Source organism: Podarcis gaigeae (assembly GCF_964106915.1).
Source record: "Podarcis gaigeae genome assembly, chromosome: 1".
Taxonomy (NCBI): domain Eukaryota; kingdom Metazoa; phylum Chordata; class Lepidosauria; order Squamata; family Lacertidae; genus Podarcis; species Podarcis gaigeae.
In genome coordinates, this window is record NC_139678.1 from 58,055,858 (window position 1) to 58,077,494 (window position 21,637).

General features: G+C 42.3%; 1 protein-coding gene across 7 annotated transcripts in view; it reads left to right on the forward strand.

Moving 5' to 3' along the window:
* The window catches only part of SHANK2 (SH3 and multiple ankyrin repeat domains 2), a 338,288-nt gene that overhangs the window by 38,552 nt on the left and 278,099 nt on the right, over positions 1-21,637 (forward strand). For all 7 annotated transcript variants that reach the window (XM_083748814.1, XM_083748807.1, XM_083748812.1 and 4 more), the window contains exons 2-3: positions 11,279-11,507; positions 18,820-19,023. In XM_083748814.1, the coding sequence (XP_083604940.1) occupies positions 11,304-11,507; positions 18,820-19,023 (408 nt within the window). In that variant the 5' untranslated portion in view covers positions 11,279-11,303. The remainder of the gene's footprint in view (positions 1-11,278; positions 11,508-18,819; positions 19,024-21,637) is intronic.

The window sequence follows — 21,637 nt, forward strand, 5'->3', positions numbered from 1 at the left end:
TCTCAGTCTCTTGGTTGGCGCACAGGACACAGTTTTGGGATGTAGCAGCAGTTAGTTGTAGCAGCAGTTAGTTGAGATAGGTTGGTGATGTAGAGTATTCTCCCAAGGTGTGCTTTAGCAGCTGGGCTTCCCAAATGGGTGGATTCGTGGCAATTCTTCACAATCACGCTGGCCAGATGCTGGGGCACCAAAAACACGGCTGTCTGGTCCTTCCTGGAGCGTTGCTCCTTCTTGACATGCCCACTGATGTTCATCAAGGGTGTAACGCTGTTCCACATCATCTGGAGTGAGTTCTGGGATTATTCTTTTGGCATAGCAGGCATTTCCTGGAAATCTGGGCTGCCAGTTGATAAAGGTTGGCTATATAGACATACTTTTCCAGCTGCTTGGTTGTGGCATCTGGCCCCATGTGGGTGGACTCATAGTATCTGGTTTGTTAGCAGTGCTTAAGATCCCTTCTGGGACCACTGCTCCAATAACTGAGGCGGGGGCCGGTTCCCGGGCTGCTTCCTTGGCCACTCTGTCTGCCAATCGATTTCCTCTGGCCACTTCTCCTGGTCCAGTCTTGTGTCCATAACCTCAATGCAATCGTGCGTCTGCTCCTCACCTTCTCCTACCGGCAACAGGGTAGCTGGGTTGAGGGCGGTGGTGCCCACTGGTGGAGGTTTCAGAGCTGCCTCACAAGCTGCATTATCTGCTTTCCGGTTGCCTCTAGTGACCATGTCCCGACCTCTGCCATGGCCTTTGCGGTGCATTACAGCAATTTCTTTGGGGGCCCATACAGCTTCTAATAACGTCTCAACTTCTGGACCGTATTTCAGAGCTTTCCCGTGGGCTCCAATCAAGCCCCGCTCTTTCCATAGGGCGCCATGCGCATGCAGGGTTAAGAAGGCATATTTAGAATCAGTATAGATGTTAGCCTTGCATCCAGCTGCCAATTGCATGGCAATGCCTTTCGCTGTTGGACTTCACCTCAAAGGACAAATATCTCTTGGAGACTTTGGCCTCCTCAGAACTCTTGGAATGCTTGCCTGGCCTGCACCCCCACTTTTGGGTGCTCTATTGCCTGAGGAACAGCTTACAACTGCCTTTTCAGCCTTTCTCCAACACACAGTCCATCACACAGATGCGTTGAACCGTAGAAACAACTTCCCAAAGCAGCCTCAGCCCCCTCTGGGCTTGGTACTCAGCCCCCTCTGGGCTTGGTACTCTTTCTGCGCATCCTCTAGGCCCCTCTGGGCTTTCTGGGCGTCCCACAGACCCTTCTGGGCTTCCAGATCCCTCTGGTCTGGCTTCTACTGCGGCCTGACATGCCGTCTTCAGTCCCTGCCACGCAACCCAGGGCTGCTCTAGAGCATCAACCACGTCTGCTTCACAAGCCTCCACTGCGCCTGTAAACTTCTTAATGGGCTGGGCAAAGCCTGTTTCAGCCTGTGTACTTTCCCATAGCTGCTTTTCTGCCAGCCAGTAATACATGCGTTTTGACCAGACTTCCCAATTGGCTCCATGCAGCCTTTCACAGGGGTAACTCTTATGGCCTTGCTGTTGCTGAACAGGCATCTCCCTCCTTGGCTGCGGGTCTCTGAATGGCTACGGCGGACTCCTCGGATCCCTGGGCTGTGAGCCATTGCCGTGCCTAATACTGCTGCCTTTTCTTTCCTCCACTGCTTTTTCTCCCTCTTCTCAGCCTCTCCTCTTTGTTCAAACACCTTCTGGGCGATGGCCATGATCTGAGATCTGGACATGCCTTGGAACCCAGGCTGTTTTTGGATTTTGGTTCTAATGTCCTTTGCACATTGTCCTATGATAGGTACTTAGAGCATTGCGATTGTCCACATTATTTGGGTCCCACTGTGGGTTGGTTAAGGGATATCACTGAGGCCACTCTGCCTCCTGAACCTGCTGTTCTTTTAGGTGTTCTAGAGCCTGTGTATTAATTCTCCTCCTTTCCTCTGAAGTAAAGAGAGTGTTCAGCAATTGCTGACAGTCTGTCCAGGTAGGCTCATGTGCTGCAAATATAGAGGACAGCAAGTCCACCACTGCCTGGGGCTTCTCAGCAAACGCAGGGGTGTGGGTCTGGTCTTCCAATTCATCAAATCAATGGTGGTGAAGGGGACATATTGAAGGGTGAACGGAGGCGCAGGGAGCGGATTTTCCCAAATTACACGAAGGGGGGGTCAGGACTTCTGCTTCTCCTGCCTCATGTACTTCCCCAATGCTTTGGCTCAAACATTGCGATAAGCTTTTTCAGCTTCTCAATACATAGTGGTCAAACTTCTGTATTTGTTCATCCTTTTCCTCAATTCTTTAAGACTGGGGTATAATTCATCCAGGACCTGGTCACTGGGCTCTCCTTGTGTACTTCTGGGCTGGTTGGCAGCCCCCCCCTTCCTGCTTCGGCTCCTGGGGCCGCATATCGAGGCAGTGGTGGAGCTTTGGGGATATGGGGCTGTCCCTGTCCTCCCAAGGGGGCCACCACGGCACTTGGATCATATGGGGGTGGGGCCAGGACTTTTGCCTCGGATCCCTGGTAAATGGGCTTCTTGAGGCGTTTTCCTGCCTGTGCTCCTTAATTTTGCATTGATCAGTCTTATATTTCTTCAGCCAGGGGGGTGGGGGGGTTTCTCTATTATCACGTGAACCTCTAGAACTTCATCCATGTTCACAAACTCATCCAAGTTAAATGGAGAAAGCTCTTCTTCCTCTTTCAGTTTTATGCAGTTTTTTTGTTTGTTTTTTAACTTCTAATATTTCTTCCAACAGACACCTGCCACATGGCTGCTTCACACCCTGTGTCAGCTTCAGGTGTCCGGCTTGTTTCTTCATGCCTTCCTTCATCTTTTTCTGTGGCAACTAACTTGTCAACTGTGGTGGCCACAAAGATGCAGGTCCTCTCTTGAGGCTCCTCTGCCTGAGTCTCAAACTAGGGGTCTATTGCAGTGTTCTCTGAGACACACCTAAACACTGAGCCATCCAGCTGGTGCCTGGTTAAGGACACCAATTAAATTGCCCTCCCTGTCTCAACTGTAACTGCTATAGGTCTGAAACCATTTCATATTTCCTAGCCATAGACCACCTCTCACTGGTCATCAGAGAAGCTAGGGGGCTCCTGGTGGTTTCCCTGATGTGTTCCAAACTGCCGCTGGTCACAGAGGTACCCAGCTCTTCCCTAACTAAGTTCTGGGATTTAGGTTGGCCTCCCTGGTCAAGCTGTAGTTACTATAGGGATCAAAACTATTGGAGGTCTGCAAGGCTCATGTGCTTCCCAGTTCAATAATGGGCTTTGGAGAAACTAGGAGGCTTGCCTTACTACCAAAGCCACAGCTCAGCAGAGAATTCTCCAGCTCTGCCTGGCTGAACTCTTGCCTTCATTGAGGTCCAGAGATCTGAAACCTTTGTATGCATTCTAGTTCTGTATACTAACTTGGATAACCTAAGGGATCTCTGGAGCGATCCCCTCCATCGCTCCCAGAGCTGCATCTGAGTCTGAAACTCTTCCCTAAGTAGATACTCAGCCTCAAAGAGATACTCCTTGTTGCCCTGTCCCAGCTAGGGCCCCTATGCTTCTGAAAGATTTGATGCCTGATGACTGAGGAACAGGCATCAGAAAAATTTGGGGGTGGTTATTCCTTTGAGGCCTCCTCTCTCTGATTGCAAGCAGTTTGGGCCAAATCAAAAGCATTCAAAAGGACTACATTGGCTTGCTTCAGACCCCCCCTTTTTTTTTCAGATACTCCGCTCCTAACCGGGTTTCAAAATTCCTTCCACTCTCCAGACACTTCAGGTTGTGACCTAGGTGAGGTCGCCCTACTAGGAACTGCACAACCCTGCACTCGCTTGGCCAAAGGGATGCTAAACCCTGACCGCTCATTCACAATTCAGTCACCGGAGTATCTGACACACAACACACAAACACCAACACCAATTCCCTCTGCCCCATTTCCTTCTTCCTAATACCTTAACGTGGGTGGTTATCAGGGGACAATCCTTTTCCCCTTAATGCCACTGGCCACGTTGGAGATGTGATCAGGATCTCCCTTCTCCTTAAAATAAGGAGGCTTCCTATGTCCTCAGGGCCCTTTGCCATGTACTCACCCCAGCCGGCTGGTTCCTCCTGCCCTGTCAACCTCGGTCCTTCAATCCGTTGTCTCCTCTCACAGGATCCAGCAGAAGGGTCAAATTGGCTTCGCCCTCCTCCGAAGAAAAACCTCGGTGGCGCCAGGAAAGTGGCCTATTGGCTCTTCCCCTGCGTCCTGCCTAGAAAAGGACAAGGGAGCTGCCTTCTGGTCTTTTTGAGGACTTAAGGTCCTTGATCCGAGTCACCTGTGGCACCAGAAATGTTAGAGACTTCAGAATCCAGACCAGAATGGAAAAATCCAGGCAGCAATATTTCTTTGAGAAAAGATTTTATTCAATTTGGTTTTGTCAGACAAGATCAAAAAGGGGTGCATTCAGGAAAAATGAGAGAATGCCCCCGAACACCAGGGGCAGACAGTTTTTATCCCCTTAGGCAAAGCAAAGTTCAGCCCCCCCCCAGACATTCCCCTTTATGCATATTCATTGAAGCTCAACCAATTAAAGAATTGATGGTGGCCCTTCGGTTCCAGGCTGCATTATCCACTAGGTGGCACTGATGGCTTATAATCCTCTTGACCTATTGGCAATTCCCGTAAATGCTCCTTGACCCCCGCCTCTTTCTGTGGTTTTAACAGGTTGCTCGGTTTAGAACTTTGTGGTGAGCTAAACATCCTGCTTCTTGCTCTCTCCTCGGTGTTTACCAGAATTTTGGTCAGCAGCTAGCTACAGGTGTGAAATGTTCTGACCACACATGCTGCATTTGCAAAGAATGCTTTTGCAAACAGAAGAGAGATAGCTTTTAGCCTTTTTAGCTTGCTCCTTTTAAAATGGCGTTTTTGGATTATAAAATGGCTCCAGCCTGGCTCTCCACAGTGGACCTCTGGTCTCCACTCCTTCAGCCTATTCCTACTTCTTTTTCTTAATGGTGACACAGACCATTCATAACATAAGAACACTCTTCATAACTGTAAGCAGGGCAGTGGGGCATGGTAAGTATAAACAAGCTACAACAATTGACTATAACCAAGGGTCATCTTGTTGAACCCCCTACAATTGCTCAGAGAGGGTGGGGAGGCGTATTACACCACCCTTCTGAGTAATACCCCTCCCCACCCTCTCACTTTATATAAGGGTCTGGTGACTTCTATTTCAGTGTATCTGAAGAAGTGTGCATGCTCATACCAATAACAAACTTAGTTGGTCTCTAAGTTGCTACTGGAAGGGTTTTTTTTATTTTGTTTTGACTGTGGCAGACCAACATGGCTACCTATTTGTATCTAAAAAGAAAAGTTTTACAGGAAAGTTGTTTAGTGATAGAGTATAGCATTTAGATTGTATAAATAGGATCCTGTTGTCCCTGAAGTGAAGAAGGTACGGGAGGAGGAATTGTTAAGATAATGCAATGAAGATGGCACCTATTAATTTGTGTTTGGAGGTATACTGTAATCCCTCATTTTATACTCATTCGACTTGGGTGATTTCAATCATATGTGGATTGAAATCACACAAGTCAAACTCCAAGGAAGGGTCTGCTTGGAGTTACCCAGGGCGAAAAGAGCTTTTAAGATCTCTGCCTTGCTTTGGGATACCATTGCGAGATCTCATGGTACAATCCTACTGGATTAAAACAAAGGTGTATGTAATCCAGCATTCTCTTTCCCACTGTGGCCAACCACAGTGGCTGAAATTTGATATTGCATATGAATGAAACTATAGTTGTCAATCATTTCGTGTGTGGGGTTCATTCCCAGCCTATGCAACCATTGGCGGAACACATATAAACATGCCCTGCCCCACCCTTTCTGGGTTCAGCACCATTTGTGTGTGTACGATTGTGCATCATTTGGATGTTTGTTAATCGGTTGTTGCCTGTTCAAATATATGTTCTTGCCAAGGTGATGTGAATGTAGGAGGTGTATTTGTAGGGGGAAATTGGATGGAGAAACTTTTCCTTTGTTTACCAGTTCTCCCTGCAAATGCAAATGTTTACCAGTTCTCACCTGCCAATCATTTCCTCATCTCACAGCCTAGCCTCAGAAAGCTGTCGGGGGACTTTTGTATGAAAAGGAGGCAAGCCTTTTTTTGGAACCCTGTGTTTATGTCATAATGTATCATTCAGTCTTAAGGTTCCTGCTAGCTTCAGGTTTTTTTAAACCAGCAACTAACTGTGATTTTCTATTACCTTTAACAATAACAAAATGATAAAATATAGAGAAATAATGATTTATAATAAAAAATAACCCCCCCCCACAGTTTGAAATCCAGGAAAACAAATATATGAGCTCTATAGCTGTTATCAAATTACCTGAAACAAAAGGAGCTCCTAAAAATTCATGTCATCATTGTTTGGTAGCTGGTCTAGTCTTTTGTCTTCATTGAAGTAGGTAAGACAATAAAGAGCAGAATAAGGGAAGAAAGGGGGAAGGGGCAAGGAACATTATTGTGGTAAGGGCCAATGAAGCAAGCAGTTCATGGTATATACAGTGGTACCTCGGGTTAAGTACTTAATTCATTCCGGAGGTCTGTTCTTAACCTGAAACTATTCTTAACCTGAAGCACCACTTTAGCTACTGGGGCCTCCCGTTGCCGCCGCACTGCCAGAGCATGATTTCTGTTCTCATCCTGAAGCAAAGTTCTTAACCTGAAGGACTATTTCTGGGTTAGCGGAGTCTGTAACCTGAAGCGTATGTAACCCGAGGTACCATTGTAAATCACAGGAACAATACCTTATGTCACTATAGTTGTCATCTAAGAAATGTGTTTTGTATATACTAATATACAAAATACTAGGGATAGTATTCTACGAATGAGTCCTGCCATCACAAAGATTCCCTCCTGTGCAATGGAACTCCCCTCCCCCGCATGCCCTGCTCCCTCTAAACATCACCAGGTGGTTGAGGGAACCCCTAGAACAGATTTAAGGGTATGTGGGGGAGAAGGAGAAGAGGAGAACATCCCATTGTGCAGGCAGAAATCCTTGTGCTGGTGGAATCATTGCCGTACCACTGGTATTGAATTCCAACCTAGGAGCTCCACTCTCCAGTCATCAAAAGCCACATTGAAGGTCTCTGGAATGAAAAGTGGGATTAAAACATTGTAAATGAATAAGACATTCAGTGGAGAGTTGAATTTCTAAGTAAATTATTAAACACCCATTCTCTCCTGGCTGATCAAGCAACACAGTTTCTCTGTAGCCCAGCTGTTTTTGTATTCAGCAGGGGGCACTACTGTAATTTGTACCTGAAATATATGCTCCTTTATCAGATACATGTAAGAATCAACAGTGGGCCATGTATGAGAGAACTTCTGTTCTCTTGCATCAGGAGATGAAGACCAGGTGGTATAGAGGATGTGAGATAGCATGTGCGCTATAAGCCACGGAAGAACCTTTGGCAAGTGCCTCCAATTTATATTTCCAAGACAAGAAAATGCAAATGTTGGCACCATCACTAAAATCAAGTGGAGTTTAGTTCTTTAGATCTAAACTTTTGCATTGGTAGCATTTTAAAAGCTTTAAGGAAAAGAAAGTATTTTAAGAAGATGTTAGTAAAAAGTTTAAAAATAATACTCAGCAAGTTTTATAAATTAGAGGCATAGTTGTTTCTGTGCTCAACTACTCATTTGTGTGCTTTCAGAGTATGCCAATCCACTAGCTAGAATGAACAATTTAAATTTCTTTCTCGTGCTGGTGTTCATCACATCTTAATGATGTGTTAATGCAATTCTGTAACATTTGCAGTAACATGGTTTAGTAAATCTGCACCACTAATGTATCAATATATTGCAATAGAAATAAAATCCTTCTCTCTGTGTGTATTTAATGAAGATTGAAACCAGCATTTAATATGTTTATTCCTGTAATGCAAAAGATTGGATTACAAAAACACCTATTCTTCATTTACACTCTTAGTGCCACTGTTTCTATAAATCTTGGAGCTCGCAGAGAAAGCAATTATGTCTGAAGCCATTTGTGGCCTGATTTGTGCATAATGTTAAATCATAGTTAAAAGTAAATTGGGGTTTAATGTGAATGAACAGTGTGCTGATGAAAGCTGGAAGAGGGAAAAACCAGAGGCTGGTTTAGCATTATATGTGAACTGTTGCTTGAATTCTGTTTCTCTTCAAACAAACCACAAGCAAAAAATTCAAGATTTGTTCTTTGTCTTTACTACTTGGTTTACTTGGGGGAAAGAGGCCACATCTGCTATTGGTAAGCCAACCTCTGGTTTGCTGCCTTCTGGCTTTGGAAAGAGCAAGTTCAACAGTATCTAATAGCATGCTGCTCATTTGCACTGAACTACTGAAATAAACTATGATTGAAAATTGTGTGCAAACTGGACCACAAGAAACAAAAGTCTGCCTTTTACTTTCTTTCTCCCCTCAGATTTTTTCCTAGCAAGCCTCCTTAAATGTGCTTCCAGGCCATGAGTGATGGGGTCATTTACTAAAAGATGACTCAGTGTGATAAAACTATTATGAAAATGTTTTCACAAGGTTGTCTTTGAGCCACAAAGCATTATATCTATCTCAGGTTCTGACACTGGCTTAATGTCAATGATGTGTCTATGTCACAGATAGCCAAACTATGGCTTACTGAGGCCACACAAAAGTGCAGAGTCCCGTAGAAGCTTTTGCAGCTAAATGACTCCACTCTGCTCTCTCTTTTTTACATTCGTACCACACAAACAAACTGCAGCTCATTATTAGCTGTGGTTCAAAGATACATTAAGCCTTGACTTAGTTCACTGTAGCGCAGGAGTAAAGAAGAATGCAGAGGAGCAAGGTGAATGCAGGCTGCTTGTCAGGAGTCCACATTTTCATGCGGTCCTGGTAAGCCATAGTTTGGCCTGCCATAATGTATGAACCAGGCCATTGTGTACTTATATAAGACAAAGGAGGAACAACTTCTTTCTGTCCAAATTCTCCAGATGTCATGGACTGGCTGGATGCCATGGAGTGGTGGGAGGCACCAGCTAGGAAACCCCCAGGGGAAGAAGGCTGGGGGCCAGAGGACTGGTGGTGGGATGATGATGAGTAATCAGAAGGAGCAGGAGCAGACTGTGAGGAACAGGTGTTGGAAGCAGGAGAGGTAACAGGGTTGGGTGATCAGGAAGACACGGGAGCAAAGAGCAGTCCTGATGAGATGAGGCCAGCTGCCGAAGAGTCCAGGGAGTCTCCCTCTCCTCTTGCGACCAGCTCCCCTCCCCTCTGGTCCCCCAGAACATGCAGAGGAATGAAAAGAGCAGAGGAGAGATTGGTTGTGTGCAGCCACAGTCTCTGATTGCTTGGGGGGAAAACCTTGGAATAAAGCATTAACTTCACTGACAGTGTTTTTTATTGCTGACCTACACCTGACCTGATACCACATTATGAATAATTTGATAAATCTTTGGAAATATTGGGCATAAATGTATTAAATAAACAAAACTTGTCTATTTGATTCCTCTTAGTTTAAGAGTGTGCTCCCCTTCGCAAACAATGTATTCAGCATAAGTCATGAATATTGCACAACTCAGTTTTACTTCTGTAGGCTGTGCAAATGCGATTTACCCCCCTCTTCACTGGAGTTCCCATTGAACTATGCATCCAAGCTGCTTTTTATGGAGGGAGAAGACTGATATTTAAAATATCTTTTGACTTCTAGCCATATTGAAGTTTGCTTTGTCTTTTTAAATGGTGCAGGCGGGCCAAATTTTTTTTCATTTGTCAGTGGGAGAACAGAGAAGCCAGTGCAGTGTTTATGCTCTCTGTTGAATTTAAGGGACAATACTTCAGAGAGCTGTATTAATCCACAATTCATTGAAGCATACTAAAATGAAATATCCCCTCGAGGAATTCTCTGCTCAAAAGAAAGGCAATGTAAATTGATTTCTTCTCAAACACGGTATTTCAAAGCAATGTTTTAACATGTATTATTAAATATGGATTTATTATATCTGAAGTAACTGCATACAAGATAGCATTGCTCGAATGTATAAAACTGTTACCACAAATAAGATCATTTTACAATATTAGCAAAGAACACGGCAAATGGCTGCTACTGTTAATTACCTTTATTTTGTCTGTGAGTCCTGGAAGATCTGCTGCTTACCTTGCAGGCCTCTTCCACCAGGCTTGGGAGGGTAGGTCCCTGACTGACACCAGATGTTTTGGGACTACAATTCCCATCATCCCTGACCACTGAGAATATGAGAAAGGGCCTTTCCTGTGGTGGCTCCCTGTTTGTGGAATGCTCTCCCCAGGGAGGCTTGCCTGGGGCCTTCATTACATATCTTTAGGCACCAAGTGAAAACATTTCTCTGTAATCAAGTTCTTGTGGAAGTGGGTGTGCTGCTTTGTTTTTGTTTTATTATGTATTTTGTGTTTTTATGCTGTAAATCACCCTATGATCTTCAGGTATACAAATTTGATAATTAAATAATAAACCTTACAAACTTGGTCATTGTAATTATAATTTGCATTTTAGGAATAGGGAAGAGAGTCTGAGACTCTAGACCACTGAATACATGCAAGGAACGTATGTTTGTGGGGGGGGGGCAGCAGGATCATGGCTTCAGTCCCCACTCTGATGTATGCATGTTAGTTTTGAAAGTCTGCATAGACCATACTGACTGTGTAGTTCTTAAAAACGAATGAACATAGGACCTCCTGCTACAGTCCTGGTCCTTACCCCCACATACATTCCTTGAATGCCTGAAGAAACTACTATTGACCATTGGCCATATTGCTGCCGGTGTTGCTGCTGCGGCTGCTTCTATTTATTGAAATAATCATGCAAGCTTGATGTGTTTTGTATGATATTTCAATAGGCGATTAAGTTTTAGTTGTTTTCTATAATGGCCGTTAACTATGTGGATGTTTACAGATAGATAAACAGATAGACAAATAAATAGACTTTTGCCATGGCTTTGAAAAGGACAAATATAACATGATATGGACTGCATGCTATTCTTCCAATGCTCCAATTAAGGAAATCAGGCTGAAATATACATGGGCATTATACCATGTTTTCCATCCTCTCTCACATTTTATTAAACTGCAAATGTTTTTATATCTCAGTTACACTGGTTTGACTGATAAATAGAAATAGATAAAATATTTATATAAATTAAAAAAAACCCCAACCCTCCTCCCTTTGTGCTGCCTGAACTACATTCAGAATTTAACCAATATAATTTGATTTTGACTTTGTCTATTTTAGCCAAATGCAGTAAGAGGTGCTGAACATGCCTCGCAGTCCAACGTCAAGTGAAGATGAGATGGCTCAGAGTTTTTCAGACTATTCAGTGGAATCTGAATCAGACAGCTCCAAAGAAGAAACCATTTACGATACTATCAGGGCTACCGCAGAGAAGCCAAGCAGCAGAATGGAAGACTCCAAGAGCAATACATTAGTGATGCGGATTATAATACCTGACCTACAGCAGACGGTAAGGTGAACTCCATTAAAAAGTTTATTGACCAAGGCCATACATCAGATTTGAGATGAAGTAGTCAATTAAACCAGTGTTTCCCAACCTTGGGCCTCCAGCTGTTTTTGAACTACAATTCCCATCATCCCTGACCACTGGTCTTGCTAGCTAGGGATGATGGGAGTTGTAGGCCAAAAACATCTGGAGGCCCAAGGTTGGGAAACACTGAATTAAACTATGTCAGAGTCTGGTCAGGATGTTTAATGATTAAAGCATGTAGGTAGTAGTTCTGTCATGTAGAATCATAGAAGCATAAACTGAAGCTATAGGGTATGGCAATAATTTTAGAGCAGTTTTGTTTTCTACATTAACTAAGATGGAATGTGTAATGTACCTTGTGCATGTTACTTTGGTAAGTATACTGAAAATCATTATGGCATGCATTATTTCATTTGCTCATTCATATCTGGCAAGAAGAGGCTACCTAAAATACAGGGAGTTAAATCCTCACCTTTTGTGGATGTTTCTATGCATATTCCCTCTGTTCCTTTACATGTTTTTCCAATATGTTTTCAAAGGGACTGAGATATAGATTTTGAACTCTTTTAAAGTCATAAATGAAAGGGTTCTGTGTTCTGATTCTATTTCTCAGAAGTACTCCTTAGCCACTGGAATTCAATAAAAATTAACAAAAATGAAATGAGGAATGTGGTTTTCTTATTCCTAAGTGATGGGTAGTGCAAGAACCATCTGGTGAGATGGAAGGGTACTTCCACAGGAAATATGTGTATGTCCTCATTAATTTTCTATTTTAGTCACAGATTTAGTTCTGCAAGAATAATTACTTTAATTGATTATGGTATTTTAAAAAGTAAATAAAATAAAATAACTATGTATATCAGAAATAAGTCAGGAAAAAAATTAGGACAATACAGTGGAACCTCGGGTTACAGTGGAGATCTGTTCCGGAGGCCCCACCGCAACCCAAAAACAACGCAACCCAAAGTCTGTGCACGTGCGACTTACTACGATTTAGTGCTTCTGCACGTGCATGAATGGCGCAAACCTGGAAGTAACCCATTCTGGTACTTCCGGGTTTGCGCCCGTCTCAAGCCGAGGGTGCCATAAGCCAGAGGCAACGTAACCCGAGGCTCCACTATAGTTACATTTGGTTTTATTCAATACAGGTATGGTTGGGGACTTGAAACTAAATTCACAGTAAACGGGGGGATAAGTGGAGGGCACAATTAAGTGTTTTCTAGTCTTATTGATTTCAGAGAGGGAGATTTGGGCATGTGTATAACTCTCCCATTGAAACCAGTGAGACGCCAAAGTGCACAGGGTAGCGGGACTACAAAATCCCGACATCATTTTAATCTCTTATGTTCACCTTACCAGTTTTAGCCTTGAGTATTTGCCAGGAGTTAATTATTGCCTTTACCTGGAACTGTGACCTGTACTAGATCACCATTAATTCTCTGGGAACAGTTTTCCGATAGCCTACATTTGCATTTTACAACTATCTGGTAGATGTGACACATTATAATATCGTCTGCTGTCCCACCACATTGTTACATTATTCTTCCCTTTTTTTACTAAAACGGTTAGTCTGGCAAAATATACTGTAAATTATGTTGATGTAGACAGAATAAGTGCTCTCTTCTAGCTAAAAGCAGTGTCTTATCTCTTAGGTGGCATTCAGTGCTGCAGAATCTGAGAGTCAAATTAGATATGGCAGATCTGGGTGGGTTTTGTTTTTTTAACATTAAAAGGTGCACATAGGTGTAGGGAGCTAAATCCTTCTCCTGCCTTGCCTCCTACTAGTAGTACATTTCCCCTCTTTTCCCAGATTTGAAGTAATTGACTGTGGACAGGTAGCTGGGAAAGCAGTGTCTTCATCTCTGCACCCCTTTTAATATAAAAAATTGGATCCCTCTATGCAGGTGGCGCTGTGGGTTAAAGCCTCAGCGCCTAGGACTTGCCGATTGAAAGGTCGGCGGTTTGAATCCCCGCGGCGGGGTGCGCTCCCGCTGCTCGGTCCCAGCGCCTGCCAACCTAGCAGTTCGAAAGCACCTCCAGGTGCAAGTAGATAAATAGGGACCGCTTACCAGCGGGAAGGTAAACGGCGTTCCGTGTGCTGCGCTGGCTCACCAGATGCAGCTTTGTCACGCTGGCCATGTGACCCGGAAGTGTCTCCGGACAGCGCTGGCCCCTGGCCTCTTAAGTGAGATGGGCGCACAACCCCAGAGTCTGTCAAGACTGGCCCGTACGGGCAGGGGTACCTTTACCTTTACCTTTTATGCTTTATATGTGAATGAGACAAACACATGAATAAACAATTGTGGTTGCTTTTTTCCACATCTAGTTTGATGCTGAGAGTTCAGTATTTGCCCCAGAGGTATGGGGGTGTTCCAGGTTCCGGCCTGAGACAGGGAATGTGTTGCTCATTTGCTGCTGTCTGTAGAGAAGTACCATCTGGCATGTTTTGTCTGTTTTCTTTCCCATACATTGGTGATGTGGCTGGACAAGAGAGTGAAAAGAAGAGAATCGGTCCATAGCCATTTCACTGCAGGGTGGATAAAAAGCAATGTGTCGGTTTTTTTAATTTTTTGATTTAAATCAATTTTTTTTTATTTAAATTGGATTTTTAAAATAAAATGCTTCTGGAGGAAAATCTTTCTAAAGATAGTTTTCTCTTTAAGTTACATTATAGTCCTAAGGCAATTCATCAGGAAATAAGGATTTGTTTTAAGTTTTTCATGTGTGCCAAAACTCAGTCTAAGTTTTTTTTAAAAAAATTGTTTAACCACATCAGTTAACAAACATAGATATATATGCTATACTGTTATTGTTTTAGTTAAATAAATTGTTTAAATTGTTATTAAGGATATGATTGTTTTTCTCCTTCCAATAAAGCACAGTAGAAAAGTCCAAATATAAACAGTTAACTTATTAAACCTCACAATAATTTCATAATTATCTGTCTATGTATTTCTAATACTATAAGCAAATCAGTATTTTTTGATATAACTGTAAAAACTGCTCTGAAAATTTATTATTCCAAAAATGAAACCTTCCTCTAGTTGTAAATATTAAGATGACACCAGCAAGAATAAGTCTTTCTATAAAAAAAATGATTTAAATTGAATCTTACTGACTAGTGATTTAAATTGATTTGATTTAAATCAAATCCCCCTTGTTTCCCTGGTTATTCCATTTAATGGGAATCAAATGGCTCTGACTTGTTAGATCACGTAGAGGTAATATCTGGTGACCTCTCTTGCTGAGGAGCCGGAGTCGCTGGCATGGCAATGCTGTGCCATTATCTTCCCGACAGGAATGGTGCAGGCTGGGGAGGATTTAGGGCTGTGTAAGTGGTGTGCAGGGACGTGGGTGGCGCTGTGGGCTAAACCACTGAGCCTCCTGGGCTTGCCGATCGGAAGGTTGGTGGTTCGAATCCCTGCGACAGGGTGAGCTCCTGTTGCTTGGTCCCAGCTCCTGCCAACCTAATAGTTTGAAAGCACGTTAAAGTGCAAGTAGGTAAATAGGTACTGCTCTGGCTGCTCTGGTTCGCCATGCTGGCCACATGACCCTGAAGCTGTATGCTGGCTTCCTCGGCCAGCAAAGCGAGATGAGCGCTGCAACCCCAGAGTCGTCCGTGACTGGACCTAATGGTCAGGGGTCATTTTTACCTTTACCTTTAAGTGGTGTGAATGCACTGAGAGCTGAGCTGATGGGGTGCCGTCTCAAAACCTAGTGTGGCTTTGGATAAGAGGCACAAGGGCTCTGGCAGTTCCTAGAGTCTTCCTTCCCAAAGCCTAGTTAGTGCTTTCCCAGCCCTGCCTTTGGTATGACAGCACAAGGAGTGGGTTGGGTGGGGTGCCAAATTTTGGCCTTGCACAAGATGCTGTAGTACTCAAATCTGCCACTGATGCAGGGACACGGCAGTGGCAAGGCAGAGGCTGAATGGGTGCAGTGGTGAAGCCAATCCCTTTCAGCTGTCAGTGTGCCTGCAAAGCCCCCCACTGCCCAGTTAGGCATCAGTGACCCTGCTGTTGGCAGGACTGCAGTGTGGCCCTGCACTGCCCCTGCCCCCCAGTTGCTCCTGATGTAAAATTTTCAACTGTAAGCAGTTACCTCCTTTGGTAGTAGTTCTGGTGGGACAAAAGGAATACGATCCGCAGGGCTCCTAGTTTATCAGTGATTTTCAAATTGAATGGGCAAGGCTTCCAGTGCTTCAGGCTAGTATTGCACATTCCATGCAGGTCAAGATCCTGGTCTGCTACTGCATAGTAGGGCCCCTTCACCAACACTATCATCTACCATTCAGAGATACAGATACTTGGCAGCTTCTGTGTGCAGCCTGTTCCGGTCCGGAGACCAGCTGTCATGCTGCAACCCAAGCTGGGTGGGGGAGGGGCTGGTCCCCATTATTGCAGAAGCTATGGAGCAGTTATAGTTGAGAACAGCACATCCTGAAATGGAGCTGATGGCCACTGGTAGCTGGGGTGCTACAGGCTTACTTGCTCTAAGACTCTCCTTTGACCATTTTGTATATTCATGATTTGTGACCTTATATCTTAATAACAAATATGATATTTAATCCATCTTTAACAGAGTAGGCCCACTGAAATTAAGGGGCTTAATTTAGGCATGTTCAGAATCTACTCTGAGTAAAACTTAGTTGAATGTCACCCCAATAGTTTAGCCAGTCATTCTACAAATCTTCAACTTAAGTCCATGCCAGATTTTACAACAGTTGATGTAGATAGATTTTTTAATTTGCAGTCTCTTACTACTTGAGAAAAGCCTGATAAGTTGTACTTAACCTTTAAAAAGACTGCATGTTTTCTAAGCAGCATGTTATAATTCAACTTGCACTGCTCTCTAAATTACAATGATTATATCTGAGCGGCCATCACACTGGAAAGTTAGTAGCCACACAGTTTCCATGCCACAGTTGTTCTTCAAGCAAGACGATTCAGATACAGTAACACAATTGTTATTCTTCTTATTAATAGTACTGTACTGTGTAACGTACTCAAAACACCTAACCACAGTTCTGCTGTCCTATCCACTGTCAGTGGAATTTCTTTCTCGAATAGTAATTGACATTGTTTTACTCTCTCCTTTGCCTGCAGACACTGATAGTAGTTCACTGGCCATGTCAAACATTTTTTTTCTTTAGTTTAGACACAGCTATTCCATGGAAGGGTTATGTCTGCCAGCAAACATATTCATATATCACTACATTAAATGGACTGCTTGCTTGGAGGTTAATAAGGGCTGTTCAATATGTATGCCAAGGTGAAAATCATATTTGAGGAAGGTAGAAAGCCTAGGCTGGAATCCAAAGTTCCTCTTCCACTTATTATTTTCTTTTCCCGCAGGTAAGATAAAAATCAAATCCTCTACCATGTGAGGAAGTGGAACATGATATACAAGTTTAATGTAAAACTAAGTTATATGTATAGCTTGCGTAAAGCTTGCTCATCCTCAGGCAAAACTGCCTAGTCTTTCTACTGTCACAGTTCTGTGGATCCAGCCATATACTTATCCTATTTAAATCAAAACCATTTCCTTTTCCCATGGAATGCCCTTGGAAATGGAAGAAAGAGAATGTCATCACATCACGTCATTTCCCAGGAGTATTTAAGGTTTCTGGTTTTGGTGCGTGGTGCAGCAGTAGGCCAGCAGCAGCAGAGCTGCCAGTTTGCTGATTATGACTGATTGATTTAGAAAGCTACCAACTGCTGGCTAACTTCTCTCACTGGGAACTCCTTCTCTGGGCATCTGATTTACCAGAATTCTATTGGATGTGCAGGGAAAGAGGACAACAGTTCAGGCAGTGCTGGAAATATCATAGAGTCCCAAATGAAAGAGTACTTAGACTTCTTACATTGCCAGATTTTGGGTGTAAAATTGATAGTTACATTCACTTAACATGTGACAAGTATAAAAAACCCTATTAATTGTGATATATGTGTGTGTGTGTGTGTGTGTGTGTGTGTAATTTCAGCAGCAGTTTCCTTAATGGCCTACTGCTACAATTTTTTTAGTATTTATTAACTTGTTTTAATGAACAATTAATTATTAAAACGAATGGGTTGTAGCTAAATTATACTCAGAGTAGACCCATTGAAATTACTGAACCTAAGTTAGTCATGTCCCTTAACTTCAAAGGGTCTGCTCTGAGTAGGACTAACACTGGATACAGCACCCAGAAACAACAATTAAAAAACAACAACCAAAGATAATTATTATAAATAATGAAAATTAAAAATGAAATATTTTAATTTCCATTGATTTTATTTCAAGTTAATTCCCATTTTATGCTTTAAGCTTCACATCTCTCACTATCCATCTATGATGTAAAAACTTGAGGCAGAGTATTTATACCAATGTCAAAGGACATTTCTTATAATTCTGCTCCTGAAAGGCACTCTGAAACAAATCAATACAGAGAAGCATTTTGGAGACAGCTTTACATCTGTATTCATGAGCAATCATCTCATTGATAAATGCATTAATGTGTGATACGTATTATTGCAGCATCTGCTCAGCTGTATATTTTCCTGCTATATCATTAGCAGTATTTCTTCAATTTTGGTTTGAAAAGTAATTAGCAGAACCTAAAGCACAGCCTACTATTCCTTAAACAGAAATTTGTAAGCACTTATAGTATTCCAAATGGATGACCATCTGTAAGCATAATATATCCAATGCAGCTCATAATGTCATGAGCGTATACTGCAATGTCAATTCAAATCAGTTGCAGTCTCTGTGGGCACACAAGCCTTGTTAGCAGACCACAGTTAAATGGCAGCAGCAGAACAAGGAGGGCTGTATGTAGATGCATGCTCAACTATAGCTGGTGGTGCAACTTTTAGTCATGAGCTGGTGCATCTGCATACTTGCTGCTTGGCAGATTTGGACAATAAGTACAGACTTCCCTTTTCCTTGGCTACCACTCAATCATGGTATCCTGATATTACATACGAACTGCATCATTGTAGTCACCATATCACAATGTTTGTCTAGTTTACATATGGAAATGCTTGTCTACTGGAAATGTTGATATATTGCATGTAATAGCATCTAATGTGACTCAGAAAGTTTAAATATGATATGTCTAGGTAAAAGAGAAAAATATGAAATATGTCATTATTTATCTCTTGTGGGATGGACAAGATTGTTTTATATAAAGCATCAGCATTTATATTAAATAATTAAAGAGGTACTCACCTTATGTAGCAGCCCTGATAATTTATGTGAATTGATTTATGTTTTGTGTGTATTAATTGCCTTTTCTACTTTTTGTGTTTTTCAGAAGTGTATTAGATTTAATCCTGAAGCTTCTGTATGGGTAGCAAAGCAGCGAATTCTTTGCACATTGAATCAAAGTTTGAAAGATGTTCTCAATTATGGCTTGTTTCAGCCTGCGAACAATGGGAGAGATGGAAAATTTCTGGATGAAGAAAGACTTCTTATGGAATATCCACAACCTGTAAACAAGGGTGTTCCAACCTTAGAGGTATTTTAATGAACAATCATTTATTTAAAGTTTGTGTACCAACAGTATGAAGGTTGTTGTTGATTTTAATTTATTAACTGCCCTTCACCCTAAGGTACTTGTATAACGTATATACAGAAGACTCACATCCTGGTACGCTGAGGCTGTTTTGAGTGGGGAGAGAGAGGATCTGAGAAAAGTTACAACTGAAATAATGGAATTAACATGATGGGCATTTACATAGGATCTTGTCAAGAATGTCTCTTGCTCTTTGGTAATCCTTGACAAAGTGCTCTAAATTTTGCTTCCACGACAACCACATTTCCCCATGCTGTTAGTGCCAGCATATACTGTGACCATTGACTCTTCCTGAGCCCTACCTAGCAGGTTGTCTGTTCTAAACAATGTGCGACATCTTCAACCTCAGCCCCAGGCAGGCAAATAATCATTCAGTGTGCCTGCTTGTCACAAACCCAGTTTATCTATGCCACTAATGATGATGATATTCCACACTACAAGGAGCTTCCTGCTCCCCCAGAAAATTTCTCACTGTGAGAGGGTATCTGTTAGTCTCTCAAGGAGTAGGTCCCTTCTTCCTCAGAGTAACATTGCACTCCCTAAGACCCTGGGAGTGGGATGCTACTATTGCCTCCCTGAAGGCTTCATCCATCAACAACTCTGAGCTTCTCCAGGTCAGCCAACTTGGCCAACAGAAGTGAACTAGTCCCCTGAAGTCCAAGAGCTCAATGTCTATCAGACAGGATATTTGTACATTACTTTCTACTTGCATACCTGTCAATATTGAATAGAATTACTTTGGTGCATGGGATTTGTTAGGTCAAAAGGGGGGAAACATAGTCCATGCTGCCCTTCTCACACAGCTGTCAACTCTGTTTGTTACCTTGTGTTTGCTTTGTCAGTGGGACCAAAATGCTTCATCAGCTGAATTTCTCTTACTTATAGAGCAGCTTCCCTACCAGGTTGCCCTAGTTAGCTTTCCCTAGCAGAGGCTGCAGCCAATTGTGGGTCAGGAGGGTCTCACTTGAAAAACACAAGCAAGAGTTGCTCAGTTACCTTTTGGTAGTGTTGCTTCTAGACACAACTGTCACGGAGTTAATTTGCTAGGGGATGAGGAAGGAATGCCTGGACTAAGTCTTCTTTCCTAAGGGGGAAGAGATGGGAAGAAGAAAGACAATGGGGCAGCAAGACTATTTTTAAAAGGAAACATTGGCAACACTAATGGTCATTTCTCTCCCTCCAGAATTGAAGTAAATGATTAAGGATGGTAATTTTGTTCATCAACATGTCTAGCAATCTTCCTTTTCTTCATCATCTGTGCATAGTAGTTTTTGAATTTCATTTAGTAAACAGAAGTCTATTTTTGACTTTGGTTCCAATGTATAATTAACACGTTTGGGGGAAATTGCAACATGTTGAGAGCATGAACAGCAACTGCTGTATAGTTTAAATGAAGAAATCTGGGGTAGGGGGAAGTGAGGTTATTTTTAAAAGAAGAATGGTACAAGAATATAGAACTCCACTGCTTTCAAATTTGAGATATAATTATGTGAGTTGACAGGCCACGCCTCAGGGGACTAGAGCAGGTGTATTCTAAAAAGCATTTCTTTTCTAATCTTTGAATACAAAATGACAAAATGTTACAATTCCATGTTCTTATGAAGGAATTAACTATATTCTCCTATGGACAGGAATTTCAGTTTATTCTGGGTGATCACAAACAATTTGTTTCTTACTGTTGGGCCAGAATGCAGCCATCTATTTGCAGCAGCACCCATTTCTTTGTGTCTAGAGTATGGATCTCGTGGAATTCATTCATTGTGAATTATGATCCAGACCGAATTAGAGCATTATCTCCTGGATTAATGTACAGATTTGAAGACTGTTATCCTTCAGATTTCACACTGAATCTTGCTATGTAGTTTTCAGTTAAAACACATGTGCACCAAAAGGGTTTTTTAATGTATATTTTAGGAGAAAATATGTTAGGAATTTGAATCTTGTGGAAAGGTTAAACTATGTATTTAGATGTGCATTTTGTGCTGAACCATTTTTAAAAGCACATTTTAATGCAGAAATGGGACAGAGCAAGTAATGAATGAACGCACACGAAAGTGATATAGACCTGAAACAGACTTATCTGCTCATTCCTGGTCTAAAGTGATAACACAGGAGAGATGAGAAAAAAAGGAACAACAGGGAAAGAAACTGAACCCATCTGATACCAATTTTTCCTGTGCTATTGCAGTGCTGCCCTAAATTTCTGCTTAAGGAATATACCCAAACTTTGAAGTTTCATAGTGTTCTTTATGCATAAGAATTCCTCATGAAAAGTGCCATAGCGTATGTAAGCCTAAACATATACTTTTTAAGAAACTCAATAAAATACCGTATTTATCAGTGTATAAGATACTCCCATGTATAAGATGACCCCTATTTTTTGAGCCCAAAATTAAGAAATAAACACTTGCCACATTCTGTGTATAAGATGACCCCCCAATTTTAATCTTTAAAATTTTTGTAGGAAATAGTCTTATACATGGAAAAATACAGTATATAGGCCGCAATCAACTATAGTTGGGCATTTTAAAGGCCTGCTGTTTTTAATGGGTGCACA